Raw genomic sequence first — 25,687 nt, 5'->3', positions numbered from 1 at the left:
CCCCCCCCACACCACCATCCCACCCTTCTCCTCCACCATACTCTGGACTTTCTCACTGCAAGCCAGGTATTTTTAGCTGTGACATAATGCCCCTATCTCTCTCTCTCTCTCTCTCTATCACTCTCTTATACTCACACTCTTCCTCTCTTTTTTCTCTCTGTCTCTCTTTCTCACTCACTCACTCAGTCAGTCACACACACAGACCATCCCTCCCTCTCTCCCCTCTCCTCTCTTGCCCCCATCCCTCTCTCCCTAGCTTCCAGGCTATAGGGCTAGCTGCAACAGTAATTGAGTGCTCAGGTTTCACTCTTTCAGCTGCAGGCTGAGAAACATGGCAGTGGAGGAGGCAGCAGACTATTTGGCAGAAGTAAGTCTTTACTGTCTGTACTTTACTGTCAATTCATCGAGCTCTCTGACTGTAAACACACTACTCTCTCCTGTTACGTTGCAGTAATGCTAACAGGATTTGGGGAATTTACAGGCAGTAGGATTTAGTGATGTTGTGTGGTGGTTACTGGTCCAGACGGATTTTTCGGATGAGGTGGGATGTTATAGGCTGGAGGGGTCGTTGATGGGACGGGTCGCAGTGGCAACTCTGCTGCACCACTCTGCTGCAGTGTGCGTGGAAGTCTGTGTGTGTGTGTGTGTGTGTGTGTGTATGTATGTGTATGTGTGTGTGTATACACAGTTTATGCCTGTGGGTCTGTTTGCTTTTTTCAACTGTATTTGTAACTTTTTTATAAATTCCTGCTGATTGTGTGGCTACGTGTGTGTGGACACAGTTTCATGTTGCACAGTGATGTGAATGGACGCACCTGACCTTGGATGAGTCAGTGGCGCATGCTCTGTGTGTATGTGTTTGTGTTTGTGGAAAACAGGGAGAAAAGGGAGAACTACAAATCAAACATTTGAAGAAAAGGAGAGTGATTGGTGCTTATAATTTTCTCATTAACTCAAATCCACTTACTGAGGTAGAAAGAAAGCCCTTCACAAGCCTCTGTAATCAGAAAAGGTCTCCTGGTGTTATGTGATATACAGTATGCAGTATATGCCAGCTCATCACTAGTTTACTGCAGGACCCAAACAGCATTTTAATGAGACTCTGATATTAGCTGGATTTGTTTTTGTGGAATTTTGAAACACTTGTCTGACACGCTAATTAAACCAAGTAGTTTAAAGAATGCGGTTTTCCTTCCTGTAAAAAGGTGATTATGTTATATATAACCAATACAAAAAAGCTAGCTGGTAATGTGAATGATTACCAGTGTCTCGTCCTTCAGCGCCATTGCTTGCAAGGGGGGGTAACTCCCCTGTTGGAATGTGTGTAACTGTATGAGCGTGTTCTGGAAAAGAGCGACTGTAGCAGGCTTTGTATATCTCTCATGGACAAATAAAGTTACTCTGGAAAGACACAAGTCTTCACTCTGTTACAAACCCCGAGAAATGATTCAATCTGAGTAATGCTGCCGATAAATCCCTCCTTGTTATCACCTTTTGCTCACGTTTTAAACTCCAAATCACATCCACATACTTTCATATCACAAGTCTGCTCTGTAATTTTGATCTAGTCGTAATGTGGACAAGATCTGCCACTAACGATTATATTCATTATCAATTTATTTGTCAGATAAATTACTTGATTAATCAGGCGATCTTAAAAATTGCGGAAATTGTAACAGTTGACATCAAAGTTATTGACTTTATTGGCATTTTTCACTGGGCCTAAAGGATTGATTGAGTATCAATAATAGCTGACGTTTGAATTGTCTCAGCTCTGTTATGGGCATTATAATAATGCAATAAACAACAATGTCAAATGTGGAACAGGACCAGAGCTGGAGCAACCTGAGACGCATGAAAAGGAATCGAGTGGGAGTTTCCTGGCAGGAATCGCAGGGAGGAGCACTCATTTAAGCGGGAAGACACTTTTATTGATTCTATTTCTGGGCTCTTATCAGTGACATTCCTGTGTGCACATGTACATGCATGGTCTGTTCTGTCTGTTGTTGCTCATCACTGCAGTTATCCGTGTTTGTTATCCACTTCATGTTTCTCTCTTTATCTGCCCATATAAGGTTTTCTTTTTCAGTGTTTCCGTTTTTCAGGAAAATGCAGAAATATGAAACAGTACATCCAAACAAGAATTGAATCATTCACACAGGCATGTAACTATATTGGGACTGTTGTGTGTGGAGGTAGTTAAAGAATACAGCATATCTTTATAGGTTATCTTCAGTTTTTGTTGCAATTCTTTAGTTCAGTGTTTTACAAACTTGTTTTTTTGTAGGGACGTCAAGTTCAGGAGCTAGAGAGGTCTTCTACCAATAAGGTTGGTGGTTTGATCACTGGCCCCCACAGTCGACAAGTGTCCGATGCTGCGCCATCGATGTGTGGATGTGTGTGAATGGTTATCTGATGAGGAGGTGGAGGAGCATGTATGGTGTCATGTAGTCATTAACACTATTAAAGCGCTATATAAATCTAGTCCATTTGTCGAAAATGCAGTAAACGTTTTTATGGTAACAGTGAGTTGGACCAATCAGACAATGCTGGCACTTAGTAGTTAGTGGGTACTGTAGATTTTCACTTTAAAATTGCAGATAAAACACGTTTACCATTTACAAAGCACACTCTAGTTTTCCTTTTCAGTTTTTGCAGATGCTTTTTCTTCTTCTTCTTCGGGAAAACACTGCATTGTGGTAAATTAGAGTCAAATGTAGGGTACATCGTATGTACACTCAAATTAGCAGTGCATTATGGATATTTTATAGTTGGCTACATAGTAAATTAAATTATAATTATGACCCATGATAGGGTACGGTTTCTTCAGTCTGGTTGTCTGTTAAGTAAATTCAAATGTAACGTTTGGAAAAACTCAGCTGGACTTCAGGGCTCTTTGGCCAGAGTGCTATCTAATAGTGTGATGCCTTGAACTTGAATTCTGATAATGCTCCTAGTTATGTGCAGCCAAGCTTGGTGCCACGATCAACTTAAAAGGCTTGGCATTGTGCCCTACAACTCTTCTCACCACAATGTCTCTCCCACAGAGTCTGCATGCTCTCATGAAAGTACGGCAGAAACCAACCAGAAGGTTTTGTTTTTGAGAAGAAACGTTTCATTGTAATTGTCCTTTTTCTTCAACTTGTGTAGCTTGTTACTAGTTGCTAAGCCTCGCTTCATTACTATATGAATTGTGAGTTTAAATGAACGCTTTTCATTTGCACTCCCATTGCATGTTTGTGCAGGATCTGATTTATAAAGACAGCAGGTATGCAATCAAACTGTCATAATTATCTATATAAGGATAAAAATCCAATAAGCTTTTATGCCTAATACGTCCAGATATCTGCTTTGAAATCCTCGACAAAAAGATTCTCCTTTTGACTCCAGAACTTCCCTGAGAATCATTGTGTTTTTAAACTTTCTTTAATATCAAAAGTAATCCAGTAATCCAATTTGCAATGTTAAGCCCACAGTACACCTCACTGACTGGCAACATTATTACATCCCATTATACTTCATTCCAAACTATGGGAACTGTAGTTTGGAAATTCAGCGCATGATTATCACCTAAACAGAAGTGAGGCAAAGGACCATCACACAGTAAGAGTGACAAATCCATCGTTGTTGCGGGCACACAGTGTCAGTCTATGAAAACTGCTGGTTTTATTTATTAAAAAAAGCATTTAAGCATTGCATTCAGGGGCAGATGCCCCTTTTCCATTAGTAATGGGGTCTAGGGATGCATATATACCGATGCCAGTATCGGGGATTGGTCCGAGGCCGAGCGCATCGACTCGTACTTGTAATCATAAAAGTACTCTGATACTACCACACCCGATACCACCGCGTAGCAACTTGACATCAACTTCTCCGTAGAGCAGGTATAGGTGGCGAAAGAGGAGCAGTGCCAGCCGGTAAGCCCCCCCCCTGTCTCACCCAGCCAGTGGATGCTGACACCAAAAAACGCTCCGTGTGTGTGTGTGTGTGTGTGTGTGTGTTTGTGTGTGTGTGTGTGTGTGTGTGTGAGAGGGGGGGGGGGGGGGGGGGGGGGGGGGGGGGGGCAGACTAAGCAGACTCAGATAAGATCCTTTCACTGGGTGGGAAATGAGCTCAGCGGTCAGCTTTAGCCAACAATCTGTCTACAACAACAAAGATCATGCATGGTGCAGAGAGCATGACAACACTGCTCACTGCAACATAACTAGAAAACTCTCAATAAATCCAATATCATATCATATATTATGAATGTCTGGATTGTTCAGTTCAGGTAATGAACACATACCTAATCTACATAAAAATTGTCGACTTTACAACTTTATTACATGACTATATTGGCTATGACGTTTTAATATTGCTTCTATTTGGCTACCAATGACAAATGCCTTCATTGCCTTCGTTATTTTACAATCCAAAACAATGTGTCTTGCTATATGGGGACATTTACTGTAAGCTTTCTAGAGTAGTTTCGGACACAAATATAAAGTGTCCATCGAACCGACTGACACTATGAAATATTCAAACACATTGGCTGCACAGGTCATTAAAGGAAAATATTCTAGATGTCTTCTTTGCATTGTTTTATCACATACGACCTCCAAAGTGTGCTTTACATATTTGGTATTTTTGGAAACTTAAAAAAAAAAGTTCTGCTGGTCTGAACAAGTCCTGGCTGCACGGCACAACTTTGTAATGACTGTCTCGCTGTTGGAAGCTACAGTATTAAAGCAAGCCTATGAACCTTTTTTGAAAGGAGAAATAACACATTCCTCTTCTTACAAATGAAAAGTTGAATTCATAAACAGTAAAGTACAAAATTCAATACACTCCTTACCTTGTGGTGGCTAATGTTATCAGAGCTAGTGTGTGCTAGGTTTGTTGTTGTTGTTTGTCAGAGGTTATATAAATGGGATATATTGGTTATAATGTTCAGTGTACCAAAGTAACGACACTTATAAGTTGTGTGTCGGATGTTTCTGGCCATTGATTCCTGATGATGGACACCTCGTTGGGCATTAACCCTTACATAGTCTATATTGACAGCGTTTCATTACGTATTGTTCAGGTGGGGCCAGATATTCATCTCGGCAGGATGTTCATCACCTTTCGCTTTCTTTATGTTGGCATTTTAAACTCCGGTAGATTTTTGAGGACTATGGTACTCCTCAAATCCAGACAGATAGCTAGACTATCTAAAACAACTTTTGAAAGGTACACATGTTCCACCAAAACCAGTTCCTTCCTGAGGCTATTGTGCAGAGGCACAGTTGCTCTGACCGGGGCATAGCGCCGCCCAAGACAATTGGTTTCAAGAAATGCCAATAAACCAGAGCACGGTGTTCCCCCAATCCCAGAATGCTGTGTAAACTAGCCAGACCCTCCTCCGCAGCGCTGTGGAGGAAGGGCTGGCAATGCGAGACTAACCCTTACATAAATTGCTGCATTATACTAAAACAATAACTGGCTATAGCCTTGATGCAGAGCTAACACTTATAATAATTAAATATTAATATTAGTATATTATGTTATACAAAAAATGCTAATTTACATCATCAACAATGAAGTTTAAAACTCTATAAACAATGTTCTAATCTATCTATCTACAAAGAGCACAGGCTTTTTCTGCAGTAATCTTTGATTAATTATCGATCCTCTTTTCAGAAGAATTATTATTATTACTATTATGCAAATAAAAATGAATAAAGCTAAATAAACTTGTCATGCCCTTAGACTCTTTTCTATTTGTGCTGCTGTACTCCTGCATCAAATACAGAGTGTATGTGAAAGCAGGTTTCTGAATGAGCCCAATCAGCCTTTTACCAACTCTATAATGCCTTTGTGTGTATGTTCTTTCTAGGGAATATAATAGGTTAATAGGCACATGAGCAAAGGGTAATTGGAGAATGCACAGTGTTTCTGTGTGGGTATCTGTTTGAATACTCGGGTGTGGCAGCCTGTAGCTTTGCACTGCAATCATGAAATCGGAGACACACACTGACTGTCTGCCTTAAACCCTTCATCTCCACATACTTTTTTCTAAATCTTCTGATGCATTCATTGTAAAAAACAACAACAACACCTATTTGCACCAAACCTTCTAACATATTTGGTAGATCCCTTGTTTGTAGGCGTAGATTTGGTTATTCTTGGCTTGTGTTGTTTGACCAGGTTTTAACGTTCCTTCACGATCAAACCTAGTATTTCATTCATTAGTTTGGGCTCTTATTTAGCTTCTCAAAGGGCTTTCCATATAAATGTGCCATATTTCTTCAGCTAATAACAAGAAGGATTTATTCAATTTATCTGTCATTGCAGGGATTCAAAGGGATGCTATGACACATAAGTAACAGCTTCTGGCTAATGCATTTTTTAAATGATAATTTGCTTAGAATAAGCCCCCTTTTTTATTCATGCTTTTTCTTTGTACTTAGACACAGCAAAGGCTCTTTGGTTTGTTCATACATCCATCAGTTTTTCTTTCCCCCGGTTTTCCGTTGAACTGCAGTCACCTTCCTGCAGGTACAATGACAGCCTCTCTCTCTGTCCTCCTGCAGACGGATGTAAACGCCAGTTATCTGCGATCAGCTCGGGCCGGGAACCTCGAGAAAGCTTTGGACTACCTGAAGAATGGAGTGGACATTAATATTTGCAATCAGGTGAGATACATAACAAAAAATCTTCAGAAAACGAGAGTGCACTTCCATTTAATAGTCATCAGTGTTTGGCTTTCCCTTTTACAGTGATCCTGCTGGCCATGAGTGTAGATATATTAAAGTGATATTACTCCTAAATGTTATTGTACAAATATTCACAAATGACTAAGCTAAAATCAGCTAAATCCACACTATTGCCAAAAATGCATAGTTTCCCCAAAAGTATGACTGAAAACACTGTTTCCATGTCAGAATATTGCCCTCGATGAAGCGCCAAACTCAGCCAAAAATGTAATATTTCTTAGCGTTTTGGCTAAATTATTTTGTGACCATTACCAATTAAAGACTAAAAAAAGATGATTTGTGAATAGCCATGCATTTATGGTCCCCAGAGGATGAATCCTACTGATTTGGTTGATATATTGACTTTTCCTCTGACGCCAACATGAGGTTGACATTTGTGTTTTTTAGTGAAATGTCTCAACATCCGATGGATGGATGCAATGACATTATCGCACGCAAATTAATGTGCCCCTCAGGATGAGTTGATGACTTTGGTGATCCTTTAACATTTCTTCTAGCACCATCATCAGGTCAACATTTTAATTTTAGTCCAATATTTGGGATATCAAAGCTCTTTGGCAATTGTTTTCCTGCCAACAGGCTAAAGTAAGATGGTGAACATTATACCTGATAACATCAGAATGTTAGGTGTCACAGTGAGCGTGTTAGCATGCTGACCTTAGCATTCACCTCAAAGCCGGCTCTCTTTCACAGAGTTTTATATAGTCAGCCATGCTTTTTTCCCCTAGGTCAAATGTTCATGTTTCCCAGGGTCAGTATGTTGGAATTGCCTACAGTTTATAGCCTGCCGATGTTATACTTCTTGAAGACCTTGCCCTCAAATTTGCAGACAGTTTTCTTGACTTTAGATATTAATACTGAATACTAAAACTGTGAAGATATCCCCCAACATAGAGATGACCCTCAAGCACCACTATACCTACCAAAAGGCTTGAGTTTGGCAGGCAAGTATTTAGTGATGGACAAATACATTATTTGTTGGGATTTGTCAACAATAGTAAAACTACAGAACACTGCCAGCATACCACTGTAATAAATATTGTCATGACCAAATTTATAATGTACAAAAGGCTTGGATTAAAGATCATGTAATGTTCAGTGTTTGTAAGTGAACAAACTAGCTGATTAAAGAAAGAGTACACGTTTAATCTGTTGATTTTAAAAGCTCTCTCTCTCCCTTTCCTATCTGCCTACAGAACGGTCTGAATGCTCTCCATCTGGCCTCCAAGGAGGGCCATGTGGAAGTGGTGGCTGAGCTCATCAAGCAGGGCGCCAACGTGGACGCATCCACTAAGGTGTGTTTGGCACCCAGGAGTCACACTAACACTCAAACAGCATGGATTCACACACACACACACACACACACACACACACACACACACACACACACACTGTTATTTGCTTTGTCAGCTCCTTCCCAAAGTCACATTGCATCAGCAGAAGTACAAGAGATGAATGGCTGTGTGTTAGCAGAGAGTTTGAGTGAACTGATTTAGTAAAAGGAAATATTCTCGATGTTGTTTACATGACTGATTCCCACATAAATGTGTGACATTTATTATGTGACAGTGATGTAATTCCAAACAGTAAATTTATCCATCAAGAGGAAGTAATAAATACATTTTATAAGGATGCATCTCCTCCTAGTTACTCTCCTGGAGCCAGCAGTTCTGCTCTTTACTTCCAATTTATGTTCTTTCTAATACACTACCAATAGTTAATGGTAACAATATTTTACTTTTCACACAGTTTTTCATCCCCTTCCTGTCCAGTGAAAACCATGTATCTCCAGGTCTTTAGAGGTTGAATGTTTGTGTTAAACTGAAGGATGGAGTGCTGCTTTATGTGATCTTTTATTTTACTGTTTTGCTCCAGTCTTGCTCCTCCCATCAGCGTTGTTTCCAGGCGGCTGTTTTTAGTGAAAAATCTGTTAAACCTGCTGGACACTACTTGATAAGGTTGTACACAACAGGTGAACAAAGTGGATTATTTAGCAACCAAAGATGCAGAGATTTCCAGATTTCTATCAGAAATATTTCGGGAACGGAGTCGGATAGACCAAAAGTCCAAAAATCTCCAGATAAACGCTGTGTGTCACTGCCCAAGGTGAGGCAATGTGAGGAGGTCTGTCGTAGCATATAAGATGCTAACGACAGACTTCTGTCATGTCAATACAATAAGAAATATACCTACTTAACCAAGTTTGTTCACGCCTGGCTATGAATCAGCATCAGACACAACAAAGGCTGTCAGTTGAATGGCATTTTGAGCTAACGTTAGCAATCAATCAATCATAGATAGCTAAAACATTGTTTAAATGATTCCCATCTTCTGTTATTGTTTCTAATGAGAACAGTTCATTATTTCATGGATTTCACCTATTCACGTTGTGTTGTAAACCGTTTAAATCTGAGAATCCGCAACTTACATATGCACTCTCCCCACATTAGGCAGTGACACTGTGGGATGTGTTTGAAGTTTGTTTTATAACAACTTTATCAGATAATGTTATGTCCGGGTTGTGCTTACAGCTTGTGACGCCTGCCAAAAAATTCAGTTAATGCAGATTTATGTGCACATGAACGCACAGACTGTTATAGGGGAGCAGAGGTTGAAGCCTCAGTTTGTGTTCTACTGCTGCATATTAACTCAATGAGAAGAAACTCAGTATGTAACATGTACATGCTTTCTTGTTGCAATGCAGTCTAGTAGTGAGAAGAAAAGCAGATAGAGCAGTTCAGATTCAGGAATGAGGGGAGGTGTGTATGTGGAGTTTCTAGTGGCAGCAGGGATGACAACATGGCAACAGCTGCTGTTTGGCTGCTATAGCTGACACAAATACAACAGGTGCGTCCATTAGAGGTTTAGTATATGCTACTCACTCGCATACCAACTCTACCTCCCAAATGTATCTTCTTCTCTGTACGTAGACCGGTATTTCCTTCACTATAGACCTGTACCATCCATATAACAACAAAACAACCTGTAGATAGGGGTATATAGATTGAGTGACATCAAAAAAGTTAATTTTAATTTTTTTTGTAACTCCCTTACTTCAAAATGTTTACAGCATAATCATTTTTAAAGTCAGGTTTTGGAACCACAGCTCCTATCATTTGAGGGCTTTGGAGGCTGTAAACAGTTAGTCAGTTTTTTTAGATTATACGTTTGCCTTTTGCTGAATTGATAACAACAAAAGCATGCTGAAATAGCTATTATTAGTCTTATTTGCAATGAACCCGTTAACACCATTGATTTGATACCAAAAAAACTTTAAAATGCTCTTTTTCGATGATTTCTAAGCAGATTTATGGACCTTTATTGGACATCTGAGATAATGATATCCTACAGAGGTTAAGTCACACCAAGTGTAAAAAGAAGTTCTGATTACATGTTTTTTCGAAGCAGAAAGGAAACACAGCCCTGCACATAGCTTCCCTCGCTGGGCAGACAGACGTGGTGAAGGAACTTGTCACCCACAGCGCCAATGTCAATGCACAATCTCAGGTAAGACATAAACACACACACACACACACAAACACACACACACACACACACCACAAGGCTCTTTAAGTGTAAAACAATCTTTGTTGGAAATCCATGTTGGAGTGTGTGCATTCATGCAGATGAATGCATACACAGCTATTGTACACACAGTGTGTGTGTGTGTGTGTGTGTGTGTGTGTGTGTGTGTGTGTGTGTGTGCGTGTGTGTGTGTGTGTGTGAATGTGTTTGTAGGCTGAGTCAGCAGCTCTGCAGTGCTTCCTGGCCCACATTCAGTCGTCAGCAAACACACACACACACACACACATCACACACACACACACACACACACACACACGCACACACACACACACACACACAAATACACACACTTCTCTGCTCACCACAGTAACCATAATAATGTCAACTTTAAAGGGGAACTATTACATAGCATTTTCAGGTTCATATATTTATTTTGTGTTTATATGCTTTAATGTTCAAAAAACCCTTTCTCATACTGCCCATGGCTGCTGCACCTGTATTCAACCTCTGTGTGAGACGCTGATTTTCCAGCGTGTGGCCTGGAATCTCTGCTGCACTCCAACGGAGTACATAGCAGGACTTTGTCCCGTTTAAAAAAAAAAAATCACAAATAAGGGCTTCTAAATACTACATAACCACCATGTCTCAGTAGTAATGTGACCACAAATTACATCTACTTAATAGTTAGCACTAGATTAACGTAAGATTGTAATAAAACAAAGCAGCACTTTCTACCGTCAATAATCGCAGATAAAGAACCAAATACACAATCGGACATGTTTCAGCATTAATGCAAAGTTTAACACCCTGGCAGCCAAGATGATAGCTTTACTGCCGTTAGCATGTAGCTACTATAGTTAGCAGTTGGAACTAATAGAAAACAGCAGCACTGTCTACAGTAAAAAACAACAGATAAAGGCTTTCAATTCAAATACTACATAAATAGAAATGAGCAGTAAGGCAGAGAGCAGGGACCGCTCATATGTAATCAAGAAATAAAACAAAAGTGTTAATAGTACATTACTGTCTCCACATAGTGAGGAGTCTCAACAGTGTCCTTTTATCTCATAATCTATATTAAAGGAATATTTCATTTTGTAATACATTCATAATTATCCTGAAAAAAACGGTTGGTGCATCGACACCAGAATTAATACAACAAAAGAGAGGAGGAGGAGGAGCTTTTTTGCACATTGAAATGATTTTTGAATCCTTTCAGTGTTGCCATGGAGATCCGTTTTCTTGACCTTGTGTTAGTGTCGCACCACAGCAACCACAACGCAGATGCTTTAGCAAAAACACCAGAGGGCATAAGTGAAACGAGCTATTGATTTAAAATTCTCAATAGATCGATTTCTAGTTTTTTTTCCTTCCCCCAATCTCATCAGTGAGAGTCAGTGAAAAGTTCATGTTCAGCTGCTTTTTAACCACACTAGAGACCATGAGAACAGAGTTACACAAAGTTAAAACACACACACACAAACACACACACACACACACACAAACACTTCAACTGCAGCTTGTATCATTGCTGTTATCAGGTGTTGGTGTGTTGGTATGTACTGAGGTGACAGTATGTACTCCATGATAGCTCTGCTGGAATAGTACACTTGTGCAGTTGTAGATGTAGGAAATCAAATCTTCAATCATAGCAATGTGCTGTTATATTACAACACATTGCTATGATGCAGCAACTGTTCTTTAAATTCAATGAAGAAACAACAACTGATGGTTTAGTAAATTAAATACTTGAAAGGTACTTCACATTAAAGCTCCAGTGCGTAACCTTTGATATTAATGAACGCCCGTTAAATTCAAGCAATTTTGATACTAAGATAATCAGTTATCAGTTAGATTATCAGTGACACACAACTCTCTGTGTTTGTGTTGACCGGTGACCCGTGCAGAAACTCAAGTGAAGAGAGTACCTCTTCTGAAGAGTCCATGGGTCATGGAAGTCTTGGATCATGTGGACTCGCCATTAGTTTTGCTCTCATTACTTATAATTCCTCATAGGGGTGGAAGAAACTACGCACTGTAGCTTTAATGCAAAACATCCTTTTGCCGTGAAGCAGTCCTTCTTATTGATTTTAACGCTGCCTTCAATGACCTAATGCAATCAGAGAAATGAATGGGAAAGGTCATCATCGACTGACTTACGTTCTTAGTCTTTAAAGGGACAGTTTATTGCTTGAAAGATTAATATTTAAATAAATCGTGTCATTTATGTAGTAGGAATTTGATTTTTTTTTTTAGATGTTGGTGCCTTCTAGACTGATAAAAGCCAGAAAACGTATTTTTGGCTCATGTGGATGAAAGGCAACAACTCCCAGAAAAAACTTGCTTTGCTTCCCTACGAGTCCACTCCCAGACCAGGCCGACCATTTACAGACATAATACAGTAGACAGTGAGGCAGTCAAGTCAACTCAAATGTGTTTTAATGTCATTTCAACCGTATGCATGAAACAACGTTTCAACATGGCTGAAAGGTGTTACACATTTAAAATATAAAAAAACGACATTATATAACAACGACATACAAAACAGGCCTCATTTAGTGCACACACATTAAAGGCTCCGTAAAGTACATCTAACTTGCGTTGGGAGTTTCCTTGAAGTCAGATGCAGTTTATTGTCTAAAGAGCGGACACAGGTGGCCGGCTAGCGTTAGCTTTCCACTTAGCACGAACTCCTGTCCCCGTCCGGCTTTCCGCGTCCACGCACACCGCTTTTGATGTAACTATGAGTTCATCTACACAGCAGGTCATTTAAACATGCAAAAAAGGGAAATTTGTCTGCAGACAACTTAACTAAAGTTTTTGGGTTAAAACCGATTTATTTAGGTTTAGGTACGTTTTTCAACAGAAACTACAACAATAACTTTCATATTCTGGTTCATTCTTTAAAAAAAGTGAATGGCTTTTAACTATGTGTTTGTTTCAAAATTGTCCTTCTTTACACTTTAAATAGTACATAGTTAGAAAGAAATGTAAGTTTTTTTAAATTACACAGCCTCGAAAGTAAAACTACCTTATATACTGTAAATATTTCTCTTTTTTGCCTTTCATCTAATCTTTCTGTTGTTGCTTTCTCTTTTAATTTAGTTTATTTGTTAATTTTTTAACATTAATTTCTTCAAACTTTTGAAAATGTCAGCAAATACAAAAGTATTTCAATTATTAACATACATCTTGTAAATGAAAACATAACGGAGACCTTATCTTGTACTTACAGTATGACTTCCTTATCTCATATTTACAAGAAACGATCTCAAACTTAGGAGAAAACCATTGACATTAAAAATAGTTTTCCTGGAATCATGAAATCTATTAAGATACAGAAGTCATAATTACAAGAAGAGGCCGCCACTCTTCTTCTTCTTTGGTGACTGGATTTCCGTACGTTTTGACTTCTTGTTCATCAAAGATTTAATGGTTACAATCTGATTCGATTTCTTTTCTCTTTTTTCCAGAATGGCTTCACTCCGCTTTATATGGCGGCGCAGGAGAACCACATGGAGGTGGTGCAGTACTTATTGGACCACGGCTCCAGTCAGAGCATCGCCACTGAGGTAAGATAATGCATACTGTATCCCTATGTAGGCACACACCGGTGTAGTCCAGACCACCTAACCCGAGACCAAGTCATTACCAAGACCAGAGTGTATCGAGACATACACACCTGATTTTGGCCAAACCACTCCATTGAAAACCCATTTGTATTGCCAGTGCTAGAATATAAAACATTTCGTCAGTATTTAAAACAATGGTAAATATGTGATCTACAGTACACCTGGATTTGTTTTTGTATGGTTTAAAAACGTTTGAATATAGTGGCAATAAAATATCAGAGTATCAGTACAGATATGAAATAACAAAACAGTTTCCAATACCCAGAGGTAAAGAAGATTTCACATCCTTTACATCATTCATAGTAGAAACCCCACAGGCTTAAAATACTCCACCGCAATTAAATGTTCTAAATTAATAATGTTACTTAGGTAAAATTACAGAAGAATTATTAGCAAAATGTACTTGAAATATCAAAAGCAAAAGCACTAATTTTGAGAATGGATCCTTTCAAAGTGTCATACATTACATATAGATACAGTGTGTGTTCGGTGTGTGTGTGTGTGTGTGTGTGTATTATACTGTTTATATTACTAACAAATAAAAACAAAGTGTAGCCAATTTTAAATAGTTTGTAATGCGATTGGGTAAATTAGCAATACAGCACTGTATCATATCGTATAAGCATACTGCTGTATGTATATGCTTTTCAAGTGGAAAGTAATTATAATTGTTGAATAAATGTAGTGCAGTAAAAAATACAGTACAATATTTCCTGTACTTCAGCAGAAGTCTGAAGTGGCATAAAATGGAAATACTTAATAATTATAAGGCTACAAATCCCATGAAAAAACATCTCAGCCACAGACCTTTTACTATATTAAGTGTTTTTAAACTTGTTATAAATGTATGCCTTATTTCTTTTTAGTAATTTAACTAAAACAGCTGATCACTGTAGTTTTTAGCGAACATGCTAATCATGCTGTAGAAGGTATTTGGGGCAGCAGGACAGTGTATGTGGGATTGAGTCAAAATAAACTATAGTGTGTGTTCCTGCCTTCCTCGTCTTTCCTTTCATCTCTTTTTATTTCTCCTCCTCCTCTCTCCTTCTCTCCATCCATCATTCCTTCCCCTCCACCTCTTTCCTTCTTCTCCTTCATCATTACTTCTATTGTCTTCCTTCTCCTCCCCACTACATCTCGCTGTTCTCCTTCTTTCCTCATTTACGTCTTGTCGGCGTCTCCAGCGGGTGACATGATTGAATTATTCATGCGGAGAAATATATATCCATGTTTGAAGCAACTCGTAGTGTTTAATAATTCATATTTCACCATTTCAGCATAGCATGAGACAAAAAGATTAGAAATCCTTTGTTTAAAAAGCAAAAAAGACACAAAGGTTTGTCTTTTTGTACTACAGTAAAGACTGTAAAAATAATAAATATAAATATATGATTAATTTCCCTAATGATAATTATATAATTATACTTCCATTGCAATGAAGTAACTTGGCTGTTCTTTGTTTTGTGTGATTGTGTGATTATGTTTAAAGCTAATTCTGTTCCAATGAGAGGAAATTCTGCTGTGTCATTGCAAGTGAAGGAGCTTGAAGAAAAAGATCAAAAACCTTTTATTGTCTTTTTGTATGCTGCTGCTGCTGCTGCTGTTGTCGTATTTTAGGACATTAAACAGAATTTTTCCTGAATCCATAATGAAGCAAATGAAACAGGAGGGTGGTGCTTTGGGATGGCTCATGATTTTAGGAATTCATAAAAAAAGGCTAAATTTAACCATTTGATTGTGTTTGTGTGCCTGTGGTGCACACATGCTCGTGGATCTGATTATAAATGTGCGCTAGCATGGGTGTGTTTGGTTGTTTGTGTGTGCGATCTCTGAGGGGAGCTTCTGTTTTGATGTGTGGGTGTAGTGATGCTGAGTTTTATCCAGACGGTCGGCGCCCTGCGTAAACACACACAGGCCTGTGTACACACACCCAAACACACACATACATAATCTCCATGTTGTTTTACTTGTGAGAAATCTTTCCTTTTCTTTGATGATTCAGAGATACTGCTGCTAGCAGCCTCGGCTGTGTCTGCCATTTATCATATTGTCTGTGTGAATGGATATGTACGCAGTAGGATGCATTTAGTGTCGTCTGGTTTTCTTTGTGGTTTGTGACCATTAGCAGCAAAGTTTCCTCTCAATTTCTCATTGAGTGAGACACTGAAACTCCTACTCAAGCACTTAAACTCTCTGCCAAGTGTTTGCTAAAATGCCTTACTTGACAAGTTGTTATTAGATTGCCATTTGCTCATTAAGCACCTTTCAGACAGTGACCCATTAATTTTAATCTGATTGCAATTTAAAGGAATAGTTCAGATAATTTGAATTTGGGTTGTATTAGGTAGTAAGTAAGGTAGTAAACAATAGTAAGTGTATTACCTACCATAGATAGATAGATAGATAGATAGATAGATGGATAAGCATTTGGTAGCTCCCAGTTTGGAGAAGCCTAAATTATAGACAGTCAGAACTTTATTAATTATATTATTTTTCTTAGTTACACTGCTAAAGACAGACTAGCCAAATCAGCTGTGAGCAGACAGATACTGTTGTGTCAACCCCAGCAGGAGTATGCATTTCTGCAATCACTGCCACTCTTTGAGGTGACAGAAAGAGGGGTAAAGTAATGCATCAGAGCACTGACACATTATCCATAGTCGGTGTATATCCTCCAGTAGATGGCTGTTGGCACGCAGGAGCAGGCAGGAGTGCCGCCACATAAGCTAAGCTATATTCTGCTATTGCCAGAATATGGAGTATTCATTTGGTCAACGTCTTTGTTTGGTTCACAGGATGGTTTCACTCCCCTGGCGGTGGCGTTGCAGCAGGGCCACGACCAGGTGGTTTCCCTCCTGCTGGAAAACGACACCAAGGGGAAGGTCCGCCTGCCTGCGCTGCACATCGCCGCGCGGAAAGACGACACAAAGGCCGCCGCGCTCCTCCTCCAGAACGACCACAACGCTGACGTGGAGTCCAAGGTACGCTCTCTGCACGACAGGCTGGACTACAATTCCCATCCTTACCTACTGTGGGAGAGGAAGTGATTTTAGTTATTTTTGCTTCCGTTTAAGATAGGAAGACCCAGGCGGACCCAGGGCATGCTGGGAAACGCCTGGCTCTCAGCGGATCTAACTGTTGACTTGGTTCAGAATCGACTCAACACTATGACGTTTTATTTAAAAAGTTTCTTGTTTTTGAAACTGAAGGATTTTAATTGCTGTTTGTCTGATTTAAAGGTTTAATCTGTACAGAACACATGTTGTGTGGCTGATGGTGACGTTTGGAAGTCAGAGAGACTAAATCCGCTCGGATTACGGATCATCTACAGTCTGTTGTTTATTAACACCAGCAACAGATTGCATTTAGAGTATTTTCACAGCCACTCTGCCATAATAAAAACAACTGGAGACTGAGTACAAGCTTATGAATGGGTCTGATAACATTGTAATAACTTGGAATCGCACCTGACAGGATGGGAGTGTTTCTGGGACTTCCTGTTCAAGGTTACTGCAAACTGTCCAACTTGGCCGCGGTGTATTGTCACTGTAGTGAAGATGCACTTTTTCTAAAACTGAACCTACACCATTGAACCAAAGATTGGTTCCTGTTCATACCAAGGGCACTAACTGGCTCTCACCTTTAAGCCTTTAAATCCTGAAAAGGGTTTTTAGACGTGTCACAATATAAGTGCCACTCAGGAAAAAGGACAGTGTCGTCTTTGTTAGTCTATAACAAGAATGGAGCAGGTATAGTTATCATCAACAGTAGTCCGTCTAGTAGTGTTGAAACAATAACAAGCTACAAGGGTAAAGTCTCAGTCCTTCATCCAGGTATCTGTTTGGTTACCGTTTAGTCTTCATAATCTCTGGCCGCGTTCTCATTTATCCATCCTAAAGCTTGGTGCAACCGTGGTGATGGTGTTGTAGTTGTTGTGGTGCCCTAACCGCCCCATTCTCTCCTCCTCCTCCTCCTCCTCCTCCTCCTCCTCCTCCTCCTCCTCCTCCTCCTCCTCCTCCTCCTCCTCCTCCTCCTCCTCCTCCTCCTCCTCCCTCTATTGGTTCCTTTTTGTTACCCCACGGCTTCCCCCGTCTCCCTTCTAGATGATGGTGAATAGAACAACAGAGGTACATCTTCTCTTCTCTTCTCTTCTTCTCTCCTTCCTCTCCTGTCATTGTACATCATGGTCACCATCCGAAAGCCAAAGCCTTCTGTCTGCTAGCATGAATGCTAAATGCTGGCATGAATGCTTTTGCTGCTGACAGCGTCTCACCTATGTGCCTGCTCTTGTTTAACCTGCATTGCATTTTGTCGTTGCTTTGTGTGTATCCAGTGGCTTGCTGCTTTAGGGCAGAAATTATTTAAAAAAAAACAGTAGACTTACTGTCTTACTTACTGTTACCTTATGTGTACTCAAGCTTTTACATTTTTTTAAAATTTGGGATGAATTTACCTGGAGCCAACAACTACAATAGCTCTTGCGTGGTAATTGTTTCTAGCATGATGTACATCCGAATTCCATCAGTATAACAGCAGAGTCATGTCATACTCTGCACTTTGATGTCCTGGATTCTATTTTTAAACAAAAAAACTTGTTTCATCCATTTTAATTGCAGTTTTTCCAATTTGTTTCCAATATTGAGGTGCCGACAATGAAACTTCCTGTAGATGTTTTCACTTTAAAAGCCTTCAAACGGGACTACTGGAATTCTTTTAATATGAAAAGGTCCCGGTATGTGCATGCACGGTAGCCAAAACCTCAATTAAGAAAAATGTAAAAGTTAACAGGCATAATATATATTATATATAATAGTTAAATGAAAATGGCAAAAGAAAAATAACTCACCATAGATTAGTGCTGTCGAAACAACAGTGAAATACTAAAACCTTGTCTAAATAAAGGCGTGGTTCTCGCTGACTTTACCGTACATATAGAATCTTATCCAGTGGAAAGCGGCTGAAGCAAAACAAGAAGAAGCCTCATTTGCATTCAAATTGATTGAAGCATTGAATCAGAAACCATTTCTTGTCAATGTGTGTGTCACATGAAAAAGGCAGGAGGGACCACGACGCTGCAATAGCTCACTGATTAATATCAGTTATATCTCGTTTGCTTGATCTGTGAAAATAATCCACTGTAACTGCTCTTTAACAGCTGCTTCCTGTTATTTGACCATATGCTTATGCTAAGCTAACCAGCTGCTGGGTTTAGCTTTATATCCATTGCACAGACATTAGAGTGGTGTCCATCTCTGCAATAATGTCTAAATTCAAAAGAATAGGAGAGAAGTTCAATATCTAACGTTTGGTAATAATGAATATTTAATGCTCAAAGAAGTAATTTTCTGTGTGTGGTTTGGATTATGACTGGCATGTGTTGATCCTGAGTGCCAGATCATTTAGGCCTCAGCCTGCATGTTTTTTGTTCCCATTTACTGTAAATAGTTCAGTAAATGTCTTCGGCAGTTGAATTATTAGCTATTATCGAAAAACACTTGACCAGGTTGTTATCCTTCTCCCCATGACTTCCCTTTTTCCATCCACAGTAGCGACTTCCTGTGCCTCGATCCTCTTGTTACAATAATCTTTGTGACATCTATCAACTGGCTTTTTTGGAGATTTTGTTCCTCGAGCTGCTTTAGAGATTGTATAATGCTCTAAATGTCTGAATTAACTATATTGGTGCATGTGAGGAACAACTGGGAAGGCAGAAGTGACAATAATAGATTAAGTTAAGCTTTAGCATGCCGATAGATTTCAATTAATTGCATTTTTTAACTTTAGCCTGACATTGTGCTGACTATCCTTTGAGCTAATGCTAATTACTGTCACTGTGCCCAGAAACCAGTTAAATCAGCCTTAAATAGAGCAGCTCCTTGATTACATGATCAATAGCATGTTGACCTATCATGTTTGTTGCTTTGGAAGAGAAAAAGAAAAAGACATAAACCACTTTAATAAATTTCGACAGAACTTTCCAAGATTATCTGAATAAGTTGATGATTTATATTTCAGATGAATACTTTTTTCAGAAGACTGAATTTGAGCACTATACATTAATCCAACCTGGTTACTTCACTGTCTTAAAGTTACCTAAAGGTCGCAGGTTACTGGTTTTCTTTAAAGGTCCAATGTGTAGGAATCTAGCGTTGAGATCATATATCGTAATCAACTCTCTCGCACCACGCTGTTCCGAGTTCGTGTTACAGCTACGGTAGCCTTCACGCTTTAAAAGCTGGTCTTTTGCTCTGTTCTATATTATTTTCTATTTCTGGGATAAGAAGAAGACTCATAGAAGACACATGTGGTGCTCTATGTTTCCTTCTTCAAACTTGCCGGGGCCGGGAAGCGACGATACCCATTAGCACATTAGCAGCGCCTGTGAGTTTATCATTTGACAGTGAAAACGCGAAAGGCGGAGCAGTATATCCTGTATGTCCCATACTGGCTAACGTATTTCAAAATGGCGCATTACTATGGAGCGTCTACCCCAGTTCATAAAAAAATGGAAATGTAAAATTCCAAGTTGATGGGAGTAGTTGAAATTGATGGTGGTGGTAAATATTCATGAAAAAGGACAAGTTTGTGAACAGGCAGCACCGATTTTGTTAATGAACTAAACACGTTACCCACTGGACCTTTAGATTGTAAGATTGCCTTTAACTAATGCGGATGCATGCTCACCTGCACGTCTGGCTTTTGTATTTCCTGTTAGATGAAAGTACAGAAGATTAGATTTTCTTTTCTTTTTTTAGGAATTGAAACCAAAACTTAAATGGATGCTCTAATTAATAAGAACTGTTGCATGATTTTCATTTGACGGAAAGTTAGTTTGTTTATATTCATGATTCTTTTCACTCCTGAAGAATGTCACTGTCACTATAACACAGGAGATATTTTGGGAAAATCCGGCACTCAAAGCATGTTGGACTTCTGCTCAGCCCTCGTTTGCTCCGTTAGCCTGCTCATGGCCAAACCTAATGCTTTGCTGGTGGCTCATTTAAAGAGCTGTTTTGATTGCTCTTTTTTAATTGATTTGGTTTCTCTTTCTTTCTCTCGTCCCTCTCAGAGCGGTTTCACTCCCCTCCATATTGCGGCTCACTACGGCAACATCAACGTAGCAACGCTCCTGCTTAACAGAGGGGCAGCTGTGGACTTCAAGGCGAGGGTGCGTTCTCCCCCCCCCCCTACACACACTAACACACACACACACACACATACACACAAACTCACACAGACATTCCCAAACCTTTTGAAGTGTCTGCTGCTGCAGACACTCACTCCAACACTCTCATATGAGAAAGTAGGACTGTGTGTGTGTGTGTGTGTGTGTGTGTGTGTGTGTGTGTGTGTGTGTGTGTGTGTGTGTGTGTGTGTGTGTGTGTGTGTGGTCAAGACACACTAACACTGATACACATAATCCTACAGTTGTGCTTGTCACTCTGCAGCAGGAAACATATGCATGTTGTCTGTGTGCTATATGATCCTGGCGACTGCAGGATTGGAGGCTGAGTTTATGGTAGTTGAAGACTGGGTGTGTCTCAAATAATCAATGGTGGAAGAAGTACTCAGATGTTGTAGCAATACCACAGTGTTACACATACAAGTCCTGCAAGTACAAATGTTTTAGCATCTAATGGAATAAGGTAAAAATACTCTTTCAGAATACCTGTCATATCCTTTAACATTTACTGCAAATAATGTATTTGTTGACAATATTTGAAAACATTTTGGCAAAGAACAAATAGAAGCACTCTGTAGTTAAACAGACAATTCTCTCACAGTACATAGTGTCCTATTAAAACCTCCTCCTCCTGTTATAGAAGGACACAAAGGAAAGACCAAGAAATCAAGACAATGATTGAACCACAACACTGTGCAGCTGTTGGAATAGTTATATATCCCCCCTAGAGGGGGATATTTAGCCATTTTCCTCCTACACAGTCAATTAAAGCCCTTTTTCTCCAGTACAATAAGCAAATTTCAAGTGAGATGTTTTCACATGCTGCAGGCATGGACAGGCTGTCAGAAATGTGTTTGACAGCTTCATTTGTAGTGTAAATGTTTTTTTAAGACTACTGCATGCACTATGTCATACATTTTCATTAAACAGTTAATAACTCATAGTTACTTAACAATATGTGAGCAGAGTTAGGATGTTTGGTCTTCCTGTGTAATTTTCCTTTTTCTTCTGAAAATAACTAACAACTAAAACTGGGTGATACAATTCTTTTTTTTTTTCGCGGCTGAATGAGGAAATTATGCTTTTCTTCCTCCCCAGAATGACATAACACCGCTGCACGTAGCATCCAAACGTGGGAATGGCAACATGGTGCGACTGCTGCTGGAGAGAGGGTCCAAGATAGACGCACGGACAAAGGTGACCATTCATTAAAAAAAAATCTACATTTTTAACTGATTTTAATATTTGAGGGTGGTTTTGTTTGTCGCTCAACACGTGTCTTTTTTATTTTTTTAAGGACAAATGTACAAACAATACATAAACCAACAAAAAACTAAAAGTAGTGTTACAGGACTGGTCCATACTGCAAAGAGAAATATGACATTATTAGCAAGACAAAGACATAGGGCACTTAACTTGCACGGTGATAAAAATATTAATTAATAAAAATGATATAAAAAGTGAATAATAAAGTATGCTTTATTAATCCTGCAAGTGAAATTACAATGTGTATTGTCTAGCTTTTGTACTTACTAAATATATACACATATTTATACACATTACACATATGCTCAGTACCTTTTTGTGCACATGAAGAGATGTTAGAGTGAGGAGGCTGCAGCTGTCAATGGACAGGCGCCCTGAGAAGTTGGGGGTTTTGTGTCTTGCTCAAGAGCACCTTGGCAGTGCCTAGGAGATGAACTGGCACTTGTCCAGTTATCAGTCCACCACCATACTTTGGTCCATATAGGGATAGACACTCCCCACGGACTGAGTTACTTCCACCCCACTAGGCCACAGTAATTGTTTTTACATTTTACTATTTTACATTAGTTCCACGTAATCATAATCAAGTCCAGATTATAGTCCACTCCCAAAAGTTCCGTTAGCCTCTTCCACTTGCAGAAAAATATGAGTCATTTTCTTGATGTTGTGTCCAAGTCTCTGAGATAAGAGATTTCCTCAAGGAAAGAGAAAGAAGGTCATCACCGACCCACTGACCATTTCCGAGATGCTCCAACTCAGAATAGTTTCCTGTATCTGTGTCCCATGGGCTCCGCCACGTCCACACTTCTTTAGAAGACTAGTTGCAGGTCCTGAGTGGATTGATTTCAACGGGAGAAGTCAACGTGAACACAGATTATGAGTGATTCTTTGGCCCGTAGTCAACAAAGTATATATTGGACGCATTTTTCAAATCCTGACACTAAAAAGGCATTTTTTAGATGGACACATCAGGAGAAAATGAAGTTAGTTTGAGACTTGTTTCCATCATACCACCAAACTCTTGCAGTATCTGGCACTCCATGTGTACCGTACCATTGGCTATGGTTGTAATGCTCTATCTTTAGTTTTTTAGATGATATTTGGCTACATCCATGTCTTTGAACAAAAACTATTTGTAGTTTGTTTATCTTACAAAAGGAGCAAATACTGTACATACTGTGTATCAGCATCTCTAAGGTGTCACAGCAACTTCTTTTGTACACTTTTTTTTTAAAGATGTTTTTTGAGCATTTCAGCCTGTGATAGAAAGGACAGCTGTAGACACCAAAGGGGAAGACATGCAGCAAATGGCCGCAGGTCAAACTCAAACCCTGAACGGCTGCGTTGAGGACTGAGCCTCTGCATATGGGCGCCCACTCTACCAGGTGTTCTACCCAGGCGCCCGTCAACCATTTGTTTTAGTTTAGGGATTTTCTCAACCTCTTGACGTAGAAGTAAAGGGTCACTTGCAATGCATTAACCCCTGCAGTGAAGGCTTCGTTGCGCTGCTTAAGGACCCTGTTGGTCACGCTTTGTGTTCCCAGGACGGTCTGACTCCTCTGCACTGCGGAGCCAGGAGTGGTCATGAGCAGGTGGTGGAGATGCTGCTGGACAGGGGAGCGCCGATACTCTCAAAGACAAAGGTACACCTCCAACCTGTGTGTGTCTCTTTATCTTTTATTCTCTCCCTCTCGTTTCTTACTCTCCTTCCTTTTTCTTATCTCTGCAACATCCCTGAACTGCATTAGTGGAAGAAGTAGACAGATAATTTACTTTAGTAAAAGTACTATTACCACACTGTAAAAATACTCTTGTCAAAAATAAGTCCTGCTTTGTTAACTTATGTAAAAGTGATGAAAGTAGTGGAGTAAAAAGTACAATATTTGCTTCTGGAATGTAGTGGAATAGAAGCAGAAAGTGGCGTGAAAAGAAAAGACTCAAGTATCTTGACATTTGTACTTAAGTACAGTACTTAAGTACAGTACTTGAGTAACTGTAGTTAGGTACAATCCATCACTCCTGTGTACTGCATCTATGTACTGCATCTCTGTTTCCATTTGTCTTATCTGCTGTAACAAACACTTTCACTCAGTGAAAAGCAATCCTGAGAACATTCAGACACAATTAGTCATGACTTGTGAACTTATTCCCTCCAGAACGGATTGTCTCCGCTCCACATGGCGACGCAGGGCGACCACCTCAACTGCGTCCAGCTGCTGCTGCACCACGAGGTTCCCGTGGACGACGTGACCAACGACTACCTGACGGCGCTGCACGTGGCCGCCCACTGCGGCCACTACAAGGTGGCAAAGGTCATCGTGGACAAGAAGGCCAACCCCAACGCCAAGGCACTGGTGAGGGATGGAGGAGCATAAATACAGTAGAGTCCTCTAGGCATGGACCGCTTACCAATTTAAAGGTAGACCGCGGTTTTACCCTTCTGTTGTCCACGGGTCAAATTTGATCCATTTTCAAAGTTTCTATATTAGAAATTTGGGTTTCTTTCAACCAACTTGTCAAAAAATAAATAATGGATGATACACTTTTCACAAACAAAGCAAATGATGAGTTCAATATTTTTATTGAATTTGGATGTTTTTCAATTTTATAGCATTTGGAGAAAAACTCAAAGTTGCATGGTCAAGGGGAAGACAACACAAGGGTAAACAAAACGGCCACTAACATAAATAACATGAATCACAGCACTCTTAGAGGACGGAACAAGAAGTGCATTTTATCTCTCTCTCTCTGTTTATTGGGTGCTTCTGCAAACTTAACAGTAAAGAATTACTCTTATTGCAGTTTAAAGAGTTACGGAAATTTTACCGGGTCGTAAGAACCTCGTAAGAAAGTGCTGTGTGAAACTACCAGCACCTTTACATAACGAGATGCACATTGGAAAAAGGAGGAAAATAATTTTAAAAGTATTGATGTTTTCTCTGAATTTTGAAGTATAGAATAGATGAATTCCTTGAGAGATTGGAGGTGAAGCTGCAGTGGAACGTTTAGGTGTCTCAATGATTTCATGTCCCAACCAACCAGAAATGTCTTCCTTCCTCTTCGTCCTTTCTTTCCCTTCTTCCTCACCTCCCTACTTTTTGTTTGTTTATAGTAAAAGAGCAAAATAAGGGGCTTTAATGGAGAAGAAAAGACACATGAAGGAAATAAACGAAGGAAACAGACAAGAGACTTAAAAGAGACTTTATAACCACGGGTACTGTCTTGGTGGAAGACATCTCTGTTCTGGAAGGGGAGAAGTCTGGGTGTGGTTAGCACACTGGGACTTTATAGCCAGAGAGAAGGAGAATGAAAAAAGGACAAGGAGGGGAAAATGAAGTCATAGG

General features: G+C 39.6%; 1 protein-coding gene and 1 long non-coding RNA gene across 51 annotated transcripts in view; one reads left to right on the top strand and one right to left on the bottom strand.

The window, feature by feature from the left end:
- LOC117937160 (ankyrin-3-like) overlaps positions 1-25,687 on the top strand; it is a 145,791-nt gene that overhangs the window by 56,501 nt on the left and 63,603 nt on the right. For 41 of the 50 annotated variants that reach the window (XM_034860894.1, XM_034860892.1, XM_034860895.1 and 38 more), the window contains exons 2-11: positions 6,555-6,656; positions 7,934-8,032; positions 10,146-10,244; positions 13,736-13,834; positions 16,690-16,875; positions 17,998-18,021; positions 20,964-21,062; positions 22,176-22,274; positions 23,888-23,986; positions 24,500-24,697. In XM_034860894.1, the coding sequence (XP_034716785.1) occupies positions 6,555-6,656; positions 7,934-8,032; positions 10,146-10,244; positions 13,736-13,834; positions 16,690-16,875; positions 17,998-18,021; positions 20,964-21,062; positions 22,176-22,274; positions 23,888-23,986; positions 24,500-24,697 (1,104 nt within the window). Of the gene's footprint in view, positions 1-187; positions 368-6,554; positions 6,657-7,933; positions 8,033-10,145; positions 10,245-13,735; positions 13,835-16,689; positions 16,876-17,997; positions 18,022-20,963; positions 21,063-22,175; positions 22,275-23,887; positions 23,987-24,499; positions 24,698-25,687 lie in introns of those variants that run through there. The other 9 variants (XM_034860924.1, XM_034860918.1, XM_034860917.1 and 6 more) reach the window with 3 other exon arrangements.
- LOC117937166 lies at positions 19,249-20,531 on the bottom strand. The gene is made up of 3 exons (XR_004655104.1): positions 20,195-20,531; positions 19,489-19,490; positions 19,249-19,261 (listed from the first exon to the last, which is right to left on the bottom strand). It is a non-coding gene; the product is annotated as an uncharacterized LOC117937166 (long non-coding RNA).

This window comes from Etheostoma cragini, chromosome 21 (assembly GCF_013103735.1).
Source record: "Etheostoma cragini isolate CJK2018 chromosome 21, CSU_Ecrag_1.0, whole genome shotgun sequence".
Taxonomy (NCBI): Eukaryota; Metazoa; Chordata; class Actinopteri; order Perciformes; family Percidae; genus Etheostoma; species Etheostoma cragini.
This window is presented reverse-complemented; position numbering and strand designations above follow the sequence as displayed.